We start from the raw sequence: 18,786 nt of genomic DNA, 5'->3' as shown, positions 1-18,786 counted from the left end.
GTGTTTGATAGGCTACAGCGTATGTCCATAGATAAATGCTATCCTGCTTTGCCTACGGAGTCGGATAAAAAGGAAGAATCAGTTGAGGATCCTTTAATGTCCTATCTTATGAAGTCGCCACCTCCGTATGTGCAGGGTACCACGGCTCCTGTGGTCCCCCCTGTACCTGTTCCTCAACCTGTTCCTCAACCTGCACCCGTTCTTCCGACTGTTCCTGCTCCTTTGTCTACTGCTGTTCCTACTGCTCCTCCGCTTGTACTTCCACATACTCCTGCTCCCGCTACTGCTCCTGCTCTACTTACTCCTGTTGTTTCTTCTGTTTCTACTCCTTCTCTTGTTAACCCCTTATGTTATACTTCTCCATCTACTCGAAGTCGTACCTCTCCTGTTGCGGCTAGCTTCTTTAATTCTCTTGGACCTGTTCTTGGGTCCGCTGGTTCGGATGGTCCTCAGAGGCGTAGCCAGCTTCCCGGTAATAGGGAGCGTGCCGCGCTGTATAACATGGCGATGGGTTGGATGACATATCCTCTTAGAAATCCTCCACGTGCTGTACTTGATACGTTCTGTCAATTTAATATTCCGACACAGAGATACGTTTTCGAAGAAATGTGCAAGGTTTTGCGCGATCAGATATCGGCCGATGCACCTGACGATGTGTTGACCGCTTTGTCTGATCTACAGCTTCAGTTCTCGAACGGACTGATAGTGGATACCAACGTTCGACGCGCTGTTGAGCGGTTGTTATCTTTCCGTCCCACTCCGATACCTCAAGCCTTGTTCGTTGAGGACGTTGAAAGACAGTTTGATGCGTCAGGTCAGTTTCCCATGCGGGAAGTTCCTCCAGTATGGATGCCAGCTAATCCTCAGGCTCAGCCCCCGATTGTGGCACATTTCCAGAGAGTATGGATACATCTCCCATGGAAACGATCGGAAGTTTTACAGGTGAAGCAATCTTTGCCTGATCCTCGCAAAAATCCTGCAGGATATTATAAAGAATTATCGCAGCTTGTAGACGCTACGATAATGAATCTTGCCGATATCGATATGCTGTTTGGCAATGTCGTACCGCAACCGGTATGGGCTAAGATTCGTCAGGAAGATCATGCAAACGAATTGGGTGGTGATTGGGCTGCCCTTACGGCGGCAGATACACGACAAATTGGTGGTGCTAAGCCCGAACAGCTCATTACGGCTCTCCCACAGAGAATAATTACGCTAATGAAAACGCTTATGCCAGCCATGAGGGTGAACTGGGACAAATTGTCAGCTTGTAAGCAGAAAAAGGACGAGAGTGTCTCTGATTTCTTTACGAGATTTGAGGAGGCATTCATCGACCATAGTGGTCAGGATATGGGCACTGAGGGTGGTCAGCGGTTGTTTGTGGATAAATTTGTCTCTAACTTATTGCCCGATTTGAGCAATAAATTAAAGAATTCTGAGAGTGCATGGGCTGTTTCTACCTCTGCTCAAATACTGGCTACGGCACAGTATTATGAGAACAGAGAAAAAGAGGAGAACGACCGCGCTGATAAAAAGACGAAAGAACTTAAAACCAAAGTGTTGTTGCAGCAGGCCTATCCTCTGCGTTCGAATCAGAATGCTTCACAGCAAAATCGATCGCAGCCACAATCGAATAGATCACAATCTCGAAATGACTCCTCCTCCCAAAGGTCTTCATTAGGACACAATCAGTGTGCCTATTGTAGAGAGGAGGGTCACTTAAAATTCAACTGTCCCGTTCTAAATGATCGTAATAGTGGTAACTCCTCTAGAGGAGGTCGTGGTGGTTCTCAGCAGACATCACGTGGTAGAGGTCGTGGTGCTCAGAATGATCGGTCAGATAATTCATCAAATTCCAATAATTGTTTTGATCAACGTGGATCCTCGCAAGGACGATCTGCACAGTACAATGTAGATGATTATTACGTCGATCAGGGAACTGACGACAGTAATTACTAGGACAGCCATAGACAAGGAGAGGGAGTGGTATCAGTTCCGGTTGATCAGAGAGGGCCTTACGTCGCAGTTGCTACATCGGGCGTCGTTGAGCCTTTTCTGTTGGACACTGGTGCAGCGAAAAGTTCCATAATGCATTCGAAACTCCCTGGCGCACCTTTGTCTGGCTTAACAAATGTTTCCGTTGGATTCTCTGGCGCCCCTGTTAGCAATCCAGTTTCACGCCCTTTGCCCCTTGCAATTGGGCCACGTGAGCTCGAAGCTCCGTTGATTTTGACTACTGGTTGTGGTGAAAATCTTTTGGGCCTGGATTTGCTAAAACTTTGTATGCGACTTTGTATTGTTCTCCTGCGGGAGTAAAGCTTACGTTAGGCGAGAGGGTTGTCTCTCCTATGTATTTGTCTCTCGATAAGCTTCCACCGGAATTGAGTTCTCTTCCTACATCTTTGTGGGCAACAGGTCCCAATGATGTGGGCCTGCTTGACATCTCCCCTTATGTTGTTCAGTTGAAATCTAATGTGCGATTGCCACGTATTCCCCAGTATCGAATATCTCTTGATGGTGAACGGGCACTGTTAGCGATCATCTATGATCTGATCGAGAAAGATGTTATTGAAGAAACTCGGGGAAACGTGTGCAACAGCCCTGTACTGCCCATTCTAAAACGTACTGATCCTTCGAAACCGCCTGTTTATCGCTTTATCGATTTACGGGAGGTAAATAAAATTGTGATTCCTCAGTTTCCTGTTGTGCCTGACATCACGACGCTACTGACTCTGATTCCAGCTTCTGCATCTTGGTTTTCGGTGATCGATCTGAAGAATGCGTTCTTTAGTATTCCGATTGCCGAAGAAAGCAGAGATCTTTTCGGTTTTTCTCTTGGTGGTCGTAGCTTCCGGTTTAAGCGTGCTCCTCAAGGCTACTGTGAGAGTCCATCGATTTACAGTCAAGCCTTGAAGGGTCAACTGGATGCGTTTACGTTGCCGGCTGGTGCGGCCTTAATCCAATACGTCGATGACTTATTGGTGGCTGCAGATACTCAGGACATTTGCAAAATTGCTACGGTGTCGTTGCTGCAGCATCTCTGTGACTTACATCACAAGGTGTCCCCTTCTAAACTCCAATATTGTTGTCAAGAAGTAACCCATCTAGGTCACTTATTGTCAAAGGAGGGAAGGCGGTTGACCCCAGAGAGAATTGCAGCAATCGCGCGAATGACTGTGCCAACAACCCAAAGAGATGTGCGTGCCTTTTTGGGCATCACGTCATACTGCAGGCAGTGGATCCCCAATTTTTCATTGTTAGCGAAACCATTGGTGGGTCTTACGTGCAAGGATGTCTCAACTCCCTTACCATGGACGGAAGAATGTCAGAAGAGTTTTTCTGAATTGCGTGACTCATTGTGTTCGGCTCCTGTGTTAGGTACTCCTGACTACAGCAAGCCGTTTACATTATATGTTCACGAGAGGGAAGGTTGTGCTTTGAGTGTTTTAACGCAACCTTTTGGTGGAAAGCAACGTCCATGTGCATATTTTTCCTCGACCTTGGACCCGGTAGCTAGAGCATTGCCAAGTTGCCTGAGAGCAACAGCGGCAGCTGCGGTGTCCATCCGACAATCAGCAGGATTGGTCATGGATAATATGCTTACGGTGATGGTTCCGCATGCAGTTGACACTCTTTTGAATCGTACGAAAACCCAGCACTTGACGAGTGCAAGGTTGTCTGGGTATGAGCTGACGCTGTTGGCAAGTCATATTCAGATAAAACGTTGCAATGTTCTGAACCCGGCAACTTTGTTACCAATTAGCACAGAGTCAGATGAAATAGCAGAACATGACTGCTATTTGAGGACTGAAGAGGAAACAAAAGGTTGCGTGGACCTTAAAAACACTCCTTTCGAAAAACCCGGATGGAACTTTGTATGTGGATGGTTCATGTTTTAAATTGCCGAATGGTGATGTGACTACTGCGTATGCTGTTGTAACTTTGAATACTGTTGTGGAAGCTGCGAGATTGAATCAGAACTCTGCCCAGGCTGCAGAACTGATTGCTCTCACCAGAGCGTGTGTGTTAGCGAAAGGGAAACGTGTGAATGTGTTTACCGACAGCCAATATGCCTTTGGCGTCGCGCATAGCTTTGGACGATTGTGGAGAGAGAGAGGTTTTATGACGTCGCATGTTACTAAGATTCAGCATGGACAGCTTGTGAATGATCTTTTGGATGCACTCACGTTGCCTAAGCAGGTAGCGATTGTTAAATGTAGTGCACATCGTAAGGTGACGGATGATATTGGCCGTGGTAATGCATTCGCGGATGAGACTGCTAAGGAGACTGCCCGAAACCTTAGCACCCGAATGTATGTGACGAATTCGGTTAGGTGGCCTACAGAGACGAGCATGTGTGAGGATACTATCGAGAGTGTGAAAGCGATACAGAATGAGGCCACCGAGACTGAAAAGGTGAAGTGGAAAGAAAGTACGGGAAAGTTGGATGCGAATGGTTGTTGGGTTAATTTGTCGGATGTTGCCAGATGCGTATGTGCTCGCTGTTGTGACAATGGCACATGGGTTAGCACATATTAGTGTGAAAGGTATTTGTAAGTTATTGTCTCCTGTGTGGAAGAATGACGGTATCACGAAATGTGCTGAACGATTGGTTAAGAATTGTATGGTGTGTATGTTGTACAATCCTGGTAAGGGAACCCCAACACCTCCTGGCAGTTTTTCTCCCCCATCATGTCCTTTTGAGGTGATTCAATTAGACTTCATCCATATGGAACCCCGTTTCACTGGACCCCATCAAGTCTTGCTGGCCACGAGGACTGCTGTTCGATTGGAGGGACGTAAACATTGGGTGCACACCACCCATACCAAAAAGGTCCCTATACCTTTACCAGCAGACTCGTGGGTGAAGAAAGGCATTGCTTCATCTGAGACCGAAACAATATCGAAGTTTGTTCCTTTCAGTGACGCGCAGCTTGTTGAAGATACCTCAGTGCAGCAGGAAGATACTGTTGAACCTTTGTCATCAAACTCAAGATCTGAACATTCCACTGATCCACAGAACTCTGTTTTGCCACCGGACCAGTTGTTTGAAGAACAGACACGTCCTGGGAGACATCGTTATTCTCTTCGTTCTAACGTTAAGGACTAATAAATTCATACCTTTTGATTCTCCCCCTGACATACTACGTTACCCCCAACATTGCTATTGTTCAATCTGAACACCCGTATTATTGTGATTGTTTTTGTATGTATTGAGCTTCGTTCTACTCGTATTTTTGCTTTCACAGCTGAGAGACATTTTGCATATATATTGTGAATAAAGGCCGTAGGGCCGCACGTGTACTTCCTTCTGGTTAGTAGGTCTTGACGCTAGGTTAAAGACCGTCGGTTCCTGGGAACTCCTAGGGATTGACTATTACTACACAGAACGAAGTGCGTCAAGAAACGTTGCGGACGGTCATAGGGGATGGCGTTTTCAAAGCTGTTGGACTTGGAAGAAGCTCAGGCACAAAGATTCAAACTGCAACAACTTATTCGTACCAAATGTTTTATGTTTCAAATGTTCGTATTGCTTTTGATTGTTTCTGCACTATTGGCGGGTGGGGTGTATTACATGATGTCGTACTTCTTACTTTCTGCCATATCTACTCCTACCTCTGACCCTAAACTTATCTCCACTGCATCCCCTCATTCCTTCCATATCTTACCCGAACACGAGCAGGCTAGACGTGCAGAATTCCGAAATAATTCCTTTATTCAGCTCCTTCATCAGCACCAGTTAGTGGTTAACACTACTAATTGTTGGGTGTGTGGGCTGATGCCACATACCACGGATAAGGGAATTCCATATCTGGTCTTACCGTATAGTTCCCAGGGTTCAGCTCGAGCATTTCAAACAATGTTTCGAAGTGCACTAGATTCTTACCCCAGTCGAGAGCCACGATCTCCCTACTTTGGCCCTGGCTCGTATCATAAGCCTTTGTCTATAGCGATAGAAGATTTAGATAGAGATATCTATGAGCCGTCGCTCATCCCAGAGGAAGAGGTACAAGCCTATAGGGTCCTAAGTAAGGTCGAGTATAGTGCGCTCACGAGTGAAAAACAGCTTAAAAGCTCGCCTCCCATATGGGTCGTACCCCACATTGGTAATTTTTGTCTAATGGGTCGTGGCCGAAGATCTAAAGCTCGACTTGGAGAGAGTGCTTGCACCGAGAATTACATTCTGCCGATGGTCTCGTCCCCTGTGTTTCTGGCTGCCAAGGGTACATACTTTATCTGCCATGATCGTGCGTATGCATGGTTGCCCTCCGACTTTGTGGGCTCATGTTTTATCGCAAATCTGTTTCCTCCAACGTTCACTGTAGATGCCGATTTTCACAAGACTAGAGTTGTGAGAGGCGTAATTAGCGAAGAGGACACTGCCGGTCAAGAGGCAGGAGACTTTTTCAAGGGTTTCCTCCCGTTTTGGGGGCCTATGGCTAATAGTAGGAACCTGAGACAACTGACTCGAGTGGTGGAATAGACAGCTAATATTACTGCCAGTGCCCTTGGTAATATCACCACAGAACTGCAGGCGGATAGACTTATGACGTTACAAAACCGTATGGTTTTAGACGTGATCCTAGCAGATCGAGGTGGGGTATGTAAGGTGATCCATTCGAGCTGCTGTATTTTCATTCCAGATAATGCTCCGACCGTCTATCAAGCCATCACAAAGCTGCATAAGATCTCTGAGTCCAGACACGTGGACGTAGGGGATTGGACGCTGCTTGGGTGGTTTTGGGGCCTGATGTCGACTTGGGGTTGGAAGATTCTGATGATTATCGGAGTTGTTGTGGCATTCCTGTTCACGTGTTGCCTTTGTGTACAGTGTGGTCCTGCCTTATGTGGCCTCTGTGCTACGACGTGTATAAGACAACCACCTGTTACCAGAGGTGCTCGGTTGAACAGAGCGATGTTACAGCAACATCTAGATGGTCTGATGAATATCAAATATGATTCCGACTAGTGCTTGCCTACATGAGGGCAAAAGGAGCGTCTGAGGTTCCGTGACAATTGTAAGTGGTGTATTTGACTCGCACGAATATGGTCGAGTCTGGTATCTACGAACCGCAAATGACGAGTTTAGTGGGTGTACGCAGTTTCGCTGTATTAACCTAAACCGTTCGTCTGTTTCGTGGGTTTTTCTATCTGTACCCACGGGTTCCATCTTCGATACGGCATCCATTTTGTTTCTTGCCCTCAAGTAGCCAGCGAACGGACGTTGTCCGCTTCGCGACCCTGGGGTTCCCAAGACATTAGCGGAAGACACATTTCCTCCGAAAGTGTCTTTATGACGAGGGGGATGATACTGTAAGGCAGATGGCGCCGCTCGAGGCTCATCTTGCCGTGCCGGTCTATTGTCTTAGCCGTGCATCTCATTAGGCACGTCCCTTTGATGCCTGTAGCTCGTGTTTCCCGATACCTCCTCTTTTACACCCTTTTCGATCTCCCCACTGTTTCCATCTTCCTCGGCACCTGTCCTTGTTCCTTATTCGATCTGTTTTACTACCGATTGGAATGTACTAATGGTGGGAAGATGGGTTTTTACAGTTGGGAACCGCCAAATGTTTCCGCACTTATGTTCCGGACCTTGAATGTATCAAAGTGACCAAAGCGACCCCTCCCGGGGTTAATTATGGGAACCGAGTTGTAAACCTTTGTGTACCATGTAACCCTATGGGAGAAATATGTATAAGAGGAGCGACCCACTTGCAGCAATTTGAAGCAGTCTCCCCAAGTTGCACGTGTTGTACTTGCTGTGACTTCTGTGTTCCCTGCAGTAATAAACCTCGAATCTTTGACGCCGAAGGAAGTGTCCCGTGTCTCTGTCACTTGTACGCCGGAACAGGTTACCCACGAAGGTTTCAGGTGTTGTCCCCTGGCACCGCTGGGTCTTTAAAAGAACCCAGTCCTTCAGTGGGAAAACTTATTCAGGACACTAAGTCTAGATCCCCTTCGGATCGATGCCTCCCGGCAGTTCTTAAAACCATCGCAGGGGAGGTAAGCCCAATCTTAACCAATATCTTCAATAACAGGTTTTTATCAGGGACCTTCCCGGCAGTCTGGAAAGATGCAACCATCCTCCCTCTGCTAAAAAAAAGCCAATTTAGATCACTCCATAACCTGTAACTATCGCCCGATCGCAAGGCTTCCTTACCTTGCTAAGATAGTCAAGAAAATAATGAATAGTCAACTCACTCAGTTCATTCAGGAGAATGAACTACTCGACCCTTCCCAGTTCGGCTTCCGTTTAGGGTATAGCAAGGAGACAGCTCTTATCAAAGCCACCGAGGAGATCAGAGCAGTGATGGATAAGGGTGGCACCGCTGTTCTGATCCTCCTCGATTTATCAGCGGGCTTTGATACCGTGCACCATGACGCACTACTTCTACGCCTTGAACATGTAGGGATCAAGGATCAGGCCCTTGCTTTAATATCATCTTTCTTGAAGAATAGAAGGCAGGGAGTGTACCTTGGTCAGTATCAGGCAACTCCCTACGCACTGCAGTGTGGGGTCCCTCAGGTCTCATCGTTAAGCCCCACGCTGTTTAATGTGTATGTTTCTGAATTTGCACCTTTAATACATCAATTCGGCTTCAACTTGACATCTTATGCCGACGATACTCAGATTGTCGTCGCAGCATATAAAAACACTCTATCCCCGGCATCGCAGTTTCAACACTGCATGAGGGAAATTAGCCTCTGGATGGGAAGACACTGTCTAAAACTCAATTTGGATAAAACCGAAGTGGTAATCTTCAGCCAAAATGGGACGGGCTATGGTGGCCTGCCGAATTAGGACGGACCCCTGAACCAGCAGAGAAGGCTAAAAACCTTGGAGTTTTATTAGATAACAATCTTACCTACGTTCAACAAACGAATGCTACAGTCTCAGCCTCTTTTTATCTATTGAAGAAACTCAAGAAGTTTCTGCCATATATTCCCCAAGATCTTAGAAAAACAGTGGTGACCACTTGGTGCTGCCAAAGTTAGATTATTGTAAAGGGCTATACCTTGGATTACAGAAACAACATCTAAAGAAACTTCAGATGGTACAGAACGCTGCAGGCAAGCTTCTACTGAATACACCCAAGTACCAATCTATTAAAGAAGCGATCCGGGAGCTTCACTGGTTGCCTGTGGTGCAACATACCAAGTTTGAGGTACTCTGCCTTGCCTACAAAACTATGAATGAGAAAGGACTGGCACCTCTGAAGCCCCTCTTCTCATGGTACCACCCAGGCAGACAGTTAAGATCGACAAATGCCAGATTAATGTTGGTTCCTAAGATACGAACTGCGAGCTGGGGAGGTTGGAGTACGGCCTATTGTGCAGCAAAACTATGGAATACTCTTCCCGTTGCCATGAGAGAGTTGAACTCTCTCTCTTCCTTCAGGAAAAAATTAAAAACTTGGTTATTTTCAAACTAGACACCACCTCTCCATGTCGTAAGGTCCTACTCCAGTTCAGCTCCAAGATACCCCAGGGTATACGTGCGCTTTTTAAAGTCTTATTAACATCCCGCCCAGAGCCACAGGCCTGCGCAAGCTGTCCAGCCTCTGCGCGGCCGTGGATGTGGGACCCACTGTCATGGGTCTGGGGGCCAGCGGGCTGGCCAGTCCACCAGCGCCCCCTCTGCAGAAGCCTCCAAGCCCTTAGTCCGACCTTTCAGGGCCACCATGGGCGGCAGGATTCACCATCACCTCCCCCACTGGCTCAACGTCACATTGGACAGGTGGGTTTGACAGATGGGGCTACTCCCTCCCCTTCGAGACTACCCCTCCATCCATGCCACCGCAGATCCATCGCTTGTCGGTGGATCACTTGGCCCTTTTCCAACAGGAAGTAACTGCTCTTTGCCAAGGGAGCCATCAAGCGAGTTCCTGCCCCAGAAGTAGGTTATGGTTGTTATTCCCAGTATTCTCTGGTGCCTAAGAAGGACAATGGCCTGCGTCCTATCTTGGAGTTCAGGAATGTCAACCGCTTCCTACCGAAGGAGAAGTCCAAAATGTTGACACTGATTCAGGCCCTGTCTGCTCTTGAACCTGGAGACTGGATGGTAGCATTGGACTTGCAGGTTGCTTATTTTCATGTCCCGGTCCTGCCGGATCATCGGTGTTACCTACGGTTCATGGTAGGCCACAAGCATGTTCAGTTTACCGTGCTCCCCTTCGGCCTTATCAGCGCCCCACGGATGTACATGAAAGTGATGGCAGTGGTTGCGGCTCATCTGCGCAGATTAGGGGTTTAGGTCTTCCCCTATCTCGACGTCTGGCTGTTGAAGGCGGGCTTGCCCCATGCTGTCGTCTCCCACTTCCAGACTACGGCCGACCTCCTGCATTCGATCGGGTTCACCATCAATGTGCCGAAGTCACACCTGATTCCCTCTCAGAAGCTCCTTTTCATCCGAGCGGTTCTTGACACAGCGCACAGCGCAGTTTCGGACTTATCCTCCCGAGCAGCGAGTCCGGGATATTCGGGCTATGATTCCGATCTTTCAGCCTCTATGCCGGGTTTCGGTCAGAATGACCCTGAGGCTACTGGGCCTCATGGCCTCCTGCATCCTGCTGGTACACTACGACAGGTGGCATATGCGGGCTCTGCAGTGGGACCTGAAGTTCCTATGGGCACAGCATCAGGAGAATCATTCCGATTGCTTCCAGATCTCGGAGGACACTGCACGCCAATTGCAGTGGTGACTAACGAACCGGGATTGGGTCACCGGCAGATCCCTCTCCCTTCCCAACCAGAGTTCACAGTAGTGACGGATGCGTCACAGTTTGAGTGGGGCGGCCACATGCTTGAGGCGGACATCAGAGGCCTCTGGTCTCCGGCAGAGTCCAAGCTCCATATCTACCTTCTTGAGCTTTTGACGATTCGCCTCGCACTAAAGGTATTCCTTCCCTCTGTCTGGGGAAGAGTATTGCAGGTGTTCACGGACAACACCACCGCCATGTGGTACTGCAACAAACAGGGCGGGGTGGGGTCGTTGAACCTATGTCAAGAGGCTATCCGCCTTTGGACATGGCTCGAACATCAGGGCATATCTCGGGTGGTTCAACACCTGGCGGTTCTCTGAACACCTTCTTTGAATGCCCGGGCGGACGAACTCAGCCGCAGGTGCATGATGAATCTCAAATGGCGTCTTCACTGAGAGGTGGTGCAAGGTCTCTTTCAGCAGTGGGGAGAACCTGGGTTAGATCTGTTCGCCACCGAAGAGAACGCACAGTGTCAGCAGGTCTGCGCATTGGAATTTCCAAAGCGACACTTGCTAGGCGACGCTTTTCACTGTAAGTGGAGTTGCTGTCTTCTATACGCCTTTCCACCTATACCACTTATGCCCAGAGTGCTGATGAAGATCAAGAGCGACCGGGCCCAAGTCATTTTTGTCGCCCCGGATTTGGCACGAAGAGTCTGGTATCCCGAGCTATTACAGATGGCTATCTATCCTCCAATCAGACTGCCTCTTCGGGAGGATCTTCTGTCTCAGCAGCAGGGATGGTCCTCCACCCAAACCTATCCAGCCTCCACCTCCTTGCTTGGAGATTGAGCGGCGTCAGTTGACAGCTTTCGACCTTCCTCCCGAAATCTGTAATGTTATCTTGCCAGCCAGGCGTCCCTCCACCAAAATGCTATACGCCTGTAGATTGAATACGTTTGTAGCATGGTGCTCAGCAAAGGCTGTGGATCCCCCTTCTGCTCCCTTTCAGAGGTTCTCCTCTTCATTCTTTCTTTGGCACAGCAGGGCTCTGCTCTGGGCACTCTCAAAGCCTATCTTTTTACCATTTCGGCCTTCCTTCGGCTGCCTGACCAGCCTACTCTTTTTAAGTCCCTTACTGTAAATCGCTTCCTTAAGGGCATTACTCACTTGTTTCCTCCAACTCCTTTCGTAATGCCCCATTGGGACTTAAACCTGATTCTTACTTATCTTATGTGGGCTCTTTCGAGTCGCTACAATACTGTCCTCTCAGACTTCTGACCCTTAAAACTGCCTTTCTGGTTGCCATCACCTCTGTTTGCAGGGTGAGTGAGCTTCAGGCTCTTTCTTACAAACCTCCTTTCCTGGCTGTTCTTCCAGAGAAAGTTGTCCTTCGCACTAGGCCGCCTTTCCTTCCGAAAGTGGTTACCTCTTTCCACATAAGATAACTATAACTTTGCCTGCCTTCTTTCTTCCAGTCCCTCATTCTTCTAAAGAGGAGGAGAGGCTCCACCGTCTGAATCCTAAACGTGCACTTTGATTCTATCTGGATCGCACAAAACAATTCCAGGTGGATGACCAGCTCTTTGTTGGCTATGTGGGCACCAAGAAAGGTTGGGCCGTGCAAAAACGAACTATCTCCCGATGGGTCGTTCTTTGTATCAAAATCTGCCATTCCTTAGCGAAAAAGGAACCTCCGGTGGTGTTGCCCACCAGTTTGATGGCAGCCACTACTGCTTTGGGACGTAGAGTTCCCCTTCTTGATATCTGCCAGGCAGTTACGTGGGCTTCATTGCACACGTTTACTAAACACTACTGGACAGCGAAGTCTGGAAAGACCACTTCTTTGGCTGTTCAGTTCTCCAGGACTTTCTGGTGTGAACTTGGTTCGCAGACCCACCGCCGGGGTTGGTATTGCTGGGGTATCTATTCTAAGGTGAGGAATCCATAACTAATTGTCTCTTTCAGATGAAAAAGTTAGCTATATCTGTATGAGACCTAGATTAGTTATGGATTTTTCACCACCCCACCCATCCTCTCCGTTCTGCGAACTGACTTCTAGGGTAAGGGGCTCCCTTTCAGGGCGCTAGCTTTGTGCACCAGTGATCAGTGTCTTGCATGGCTCTGTGCTTCTGGCATGGAACGTCGTGTAAAGAACTGGCAACAACGCCTGAGGGCGGCGTCTAAGTAGATACTGCAACATCATTCCAGTGCCCACGACACCAACAACAAACGCGAAGTCGACCGACACCACCTATCAACGCGCAGACGTACTGCTGAAGAAAATTTCCCCGGATCCAGTCTGACGCTTGGGGGTAAGTCTAAGGCGAGGAATCCATAACTAATCTTTTTCTCTTACAGATCTATCGTTACCCAAGGAGGTAAGTAACTTGTTCAAGTGAAGTGAAACCACCCCTCATACAGCGCTGCTGTACCAATAGTATCATACACCAAGGAATGCATCTCCCCTAGTTTTGAATTGCTAAGCTGTGTAAAAGGGCCTCACTCTTGCAGTCACAGCAGTACGCCGTTAGTTCAGGACACCATACTAATCAGAGATGTAGGCCATGTCAAACAATATGCCAATACTCTATACAGCGCACAGTGCATTGCCACATTAACCTTAACCGCAAAATGTGTTGTAGAGATGATCGAGCAGTACCAGTACAGGGCATGATAATCCTGTTCTGCACAGAAATAGACCATGCAAAAACCTCAAGTCTCCACCGAAAAGGTAGAGGAATATGGGGAACTATGTCCATTTTAATGCACGGCAGTCTGTAATTGATAAAGGACGGTTAATCATTTGTTCTGTCAACCCCAGAAGTTTAATTACATAGTTTGATATCTATATGTCTGTGGACCAGCACCCCAAATAGCACACCATAAATGATGCTTCGATGCCCCTACTGTTTAACAGGTCAGCAACACCATTGAATAAGATACTCCAAATTTAAAATAGAAATATTTGAAATATTTTATCCTGTTGGTGTAGCTGTCACTTGACTTATTGTGTGATAAATTATGCAGTTTTTGCACTTCAGATAATGTGGAGCTGCTTCAGGTTCAAGGTAAAAGATAAGTGAACATCTCTAAAACTGTTTTTTTTTTTAGGCTGAAGAAAAGGCAGACGCATTGAATAAGGAATTATTAATGACAAAACAAAAGCTAATTGATTCGGAGGATGAAAAAAGGCGACTAGAAGAGGAATCCGCTCAGGTAATGAACACTTTTTTATTCACAGTTTTATTTGATGTTGTAAAACCTTTGTCACTGTAATATACAATGTTGCTCTCTTTCATGGACTAACAAATGTTTCATGAGTCTGTGTTTACTATTAATAGGCCATTTGATTGTTGTTTTCTGTGTCTTGTCTGTTTGACTCTGAACATAATGACCTATACTGTTCATTCTCATGCATATCAAGCAAATAACATCTTTACAATATGATGATTTAACTGCACGAAGAATGTTTTGCTAATCCTTTAGAATTTGGAAGTAAGTTGCGGAAGGTTTGTTGATGCAATTCTAAAATGTGGTTGGCTGTAAATGTGCCAATCCATTTCAGTCTGTTGCCTTGCTTAAAAGACTATCCAACCTAACAACCCTCCATCTCTATCCAAACTGCTGTCATCTGTTGCGGACAAAGAAGCCACCCAAGTATGACTTTTGTACTCGCTGAGGTCACCAAATTTACAATTTCTGTCTCCCAGAAACATTCCTTCAAAGGAGCTGTCACTACTGACTTTGAACTTCATACACGTAAGCAACAAAATGAAGTCCCCCCTCATTACCTCAACGAAGCACTTAAAAAAACCATCTTTTGTCTTTATCGATTAATACATGCCTTACTCCCATTCATCTTGCTTTAACACATCTGATTGGCTAACGAACAATGTAATACACCACAGAGGTGTTTCATTTTCACATGATCAACTATGCATATGTACTTGCGAAAATATCTGAATAAATGCACTTCCTAACTTTTTTTTTAACTACCTGTCCTCCATTCCCTCAGCTTCTCGGTGCATCCTTATGATTCCGATTCAAGCGGAGGACCACACAACGTTTCTATATGGCTCAATTGTCGCTTCTAACATCTACGGTCACTTAAAGGTCACAAGCTCGAATCATGGCAAAGGCAACATAGCTTCGATCCTTCTGCAAGATTACCAATAAATTGGGTAAAAGTAACACCTGGTACCATCATAAAGAGTTGCAGTATTAAGAGCTATATTATAAAATCAGGTTCTCATTAACTATATGGCCCACGATGGAGGAGTTACTCATTGATGCACGCTGTATCAACCGGCTTCCTTTTTTTTTTTTTTACGAGAAAAGTAAATATAGCAGAAGATCTAAATGAGACCAATCAGTAACAGATGCCAATGGGGAATTTAAAGTACTAGTACTACAGTTTGAGAAAGTAATAGGTAAATACATTAATAATTGCTGGCAGGCAGCTTTGCTTTAGAATTATATAAATTAAAATATTATACCGATATAACTTAGGGTTTTGCTTTTCACAGTTAGGCAGACAGTAACACAGCCATATTCACAGAATTGGAGACTGAACTTAACTGAATCTTCAATTCCCTTACCAGAATCAACCAGGCCAGACCGAACAGGTGGAAATTAGTATAACAAATTTAAAAAAAGTTACATTTATTATCCCAAGATATATAACTAATGTATTATTGCTCCAAAATATAGCAATGTAGACAGTTAGCAAGTTGAGTTTAAGCAAAGGAAACAATGCAAGTTTGAACTGATGTACCGGATTATGAAACGGAAAGAGTTTATACCTTTCACAAAAAGGCGTAATAGTTACAGAAATAATAAAAACTGACGAGTCCAACCCTTGCATTCTAAGTAAGTTCCCAGTTTTCTTTGGGTGTTGATCTGTCTGCAAACAAAGAAAATAATACTTCAGAGCAATGAGCAAAAAAGTCATATATTTGTTTTACTTTAAATGAGTAAAATTCCTTGCATCAATGAATAGGAAAAAAGTGGGGCCAAAGCAGTGGAAATCGAAGCAAAGACAAAAAACATAGAAGGTAGTTACAACTGAAGTACGAGCAACCGATGCATTCACTTTTACATTTGAGGAATATGTTTAGGAAGATTCTATTCACACTTATAATAATTTGATCTAAAACCCAGTATCCATTTAAACAGCATGGTGGGGGCCCACGCTATAATTACCTTAGGGCATTAGTTATAGTTATTTCTTGCTGAATTTCTATGGTTTACTGTGTGTGTAAAATCTGAACCTAACTTTAAAGTCCCTGTAAACTTTCTTTTTTGTTAAAAAAAAATGTGTGTGTGTGTGTATATATATATATATTATATATATATATCACTCATCTGGTTTCACAAAATGCCTCTCAATCATGCGAACCTAAAGTTTCTGGATGACATCCACTGTACCTTTAACATAGTTTAACTGTAAGATGTGATAACGAGAATCTATATGTGTATTTTGACATATTCTCGGTGAGCCCCTCTTAGTACTCCCTGTTGGTCTCCTTAGAAATGTAGTAAGACATTTATGTATTTTAAGGAGTAAATGAATAGTCAAAGCTATCTGTATGTCCGGCAATGGAATCTTACCATTTGTCCATCAATGATGTCTACTGCCAACGTTTTTTTTTCTCCAATCTATGCTTGTATTGAGGTTTTATATAGCGATACCTACCCCTGGCATTCTTGTATGGGTTTTTCTAGATTTGACATTGCAAACCCTTGTCAGGGGCTTTGATTGATGAGTCCTCTATTTTCTGTGCATTAAGGAGATATTTTACTGCTACTGGGTTTTAGACAAATTTATTAGAGGTGTGTGTACAATCTTCCCAAACGAATTCCTCAAATGTCAAAATGAATGCCTTTTCAACGCAGGGACAAAGGGTCACTATATTTTGAACACCATAATAGGAATATTTTTAGTAGCAGATCTGCATCATTGGTGGAGCGTACCAAGATGTTCATTGAAATAGTTAGGTTCACTTTATGAAATAATTTACTATTTAATTGTTATTGCTACTTATTACCACAGAGTGTTCGCAGGGCCTTCTGCTTTCTCCCATCAGATGCCAATGTAATGCTGTGGCCTTTGGAGAAATGCTATTCGAACTGAGGATTGGATGATTACTGTAAGGACGTCCAGATGTGGATCCGTTGTGTTGACAACGCTCAAAATGTTTTGTCTCACCAAAGAGAAATTACCCTTGATGGTTTAATGTTCGCTAGTTTAATTTCTAATCCCAGTGTAATATCTTGGATTTACACATCATTATTTATAACTGAAATAGTCTTTCATTCAATAATCGAGGCTCAGAGACCGAGGCTAATATGAGACTACACTATGTCATGCTGAATTCAGAGCCAATCGGAGACATAGGCAGGATCTGCTGGTTAAGAGCAATGAAAATGCAAGCATCTCTAATAAAGTTGAAAGTTATGACGGATGCCTTTTTAACATTATATATGAACTAGAGTGGTGAGTTGTGCCTGATTATTAAAAAGCACAGCAATGCACTGTTATAAGATCCTATTCTAAGGAGTCGTTTGCCAATGAAAGCAAATGTGTCTTTGCAAGCAGAAAATATTGCACTAGGACTCGCTTTACACCTAGGGACCTGGTTACATAAGATGGCTTCATGTTTCATTTAGGGATAATAATGGTAAATGGTACTCTATAGCATCATTCTTAAATTTCCAAGTCACATTTATGGTCCATATTCTTCCGTGTCCGGTAGACATCAGTAACTAGTGAGTGTTATACATCAGCTAAGTAAATGTCACTCAATATGTTAGTGCCGTTGAGGCAGTTTGACTGATATCCTATTGCCATGCATTTTAATAAATCCCATAACCATGACTAAACAATTCTGCAGCAAATCTGAATACCAGAGAGATGGGTACTGTGAACTCAAGTTGAGGTAATTATAGTGAAGGTTATTATTCTGTTATCCACTATGAAACCAACCAGCCTGAAATCTGATCAAGATTTATATCTGAAATAAACACGTAGTGATAGATTCCTTACCTTAGAATTACCCCCAGGCGACAGACTGGATCCGGAACGTTTTCGCGAGCAGTACCCCTGCGCGTCCGTAGGCGTTGTTGTCACCGAGATGACGCCACTGGAGCTACTTAGACGCGCCCACGCACACTGATGTCAGTTCTTTTTCCGCACCAGGAAGTGCAGATCCGGGAAGTGCAAGGACCCCCAGTCACTTTTTGACTGAGTTTTTTAAAAGCTTTTTGTCTCAATTCTTTTAACTTGATCGACTCCTAGTGTCGTAGGCAGTGCCAGACTGGCTACCGGGCTTTTTGGAATGCTGCTGAGCTGGTGGCTGATTTAGTTGAAGGGGACCTGTGTGTACTGAACAAAATTCGCCTCTTGGGCCGTTATTCCCAATCTGTGTGGGATACGGTTGCACAGGTGCTGCTCAACTGTCCAGAGGAGGCACTGACAGTACTCTCCCTAGCTGTTGCGGCTGAGAGAGAGGCAGCTAAGTTTTAACCATCTGCTGTGGGCTTGATACCGCCGACTCGCTGGGCAGGGCGATTTCCACGACGTTGGCGCTTCCTTGCCATGCCTGGCTGAGGACTGGCTTCTTGGGGGATGTCCAGAACAATCTGATGGACATGCCCTTTGCTGGATGCATGCGCGCATAATTTAAGCTTGAACAAACACCGCGCACCTGGGTGAGATTAAATCATCTACCCTCAAATTAGTCCATCTCACATAAAAATGCATGCTTAGAAAATTGAACATGTGCATGCCTGGAAATATATTCCTTTTTAATTTCAATTGTTTCTGGGAGCACAGAATATAATGTCAGATCCAAACATGTAGGAAAACATATAAGAAAGATAGTATAATTAAATTTTCTGTAGTTTCAGGAGGCTCAACTGTCCTGATGAAGATCTAAAATAATATAGATCGAAACGCCGTCGACCTACCCAAGGAATTTCACGTGTACCATTGTATATAATTGTTGTGTGTTTTTATCCTTGTTATGTGTGACAGTCCGTTCACTTTGATCACTTATGTCACGTCCTGCACCGTTCTATTC

The 18,786-nt window shown here is 45.2% G+C and overlaps 1 protein-coding gene across 1 annotated transcript in view; it reads left to right on the top strand.

Annotated features, from left to right (window-relative positions):
• Positions 1-18,786, top strand: part of RABGAP1 (RAB GTPase activating protein 1) — a 967,778-nt gene that overhangs the window by 847,024 nt on the left and 101,968 nt on the right. The window contains exon 23 of the mRNA XM_086921082.1: positions 13,817-13,921. Within this exon, the coding sequence (XP_086777208.1) occupies positions 13,817-13,921 (105 nt within the window). The remainder of the gene's footprint in view (positions 1-13,816; positions 13,922-18,786) is intronic.

This window comes from Lissotriton vulgaris, chromosome 5, assembly GCF_964263255.1.
Source record: "Lissotriton vulgaris chromosome 5, aLisVul1.2, whole genome shotgun sequence".
NCBI classification, from domain to species: Eukaryota; Metazoa; Chordata; class Amphibia; order Caudata; family Salamandridae; genus Lissotriton; species Lissotriton vulgaris.
Note: the sequence above shows the minus strand (reverse complement) of the source record. Positions and strands in the feature narration are given on the sequence as shown.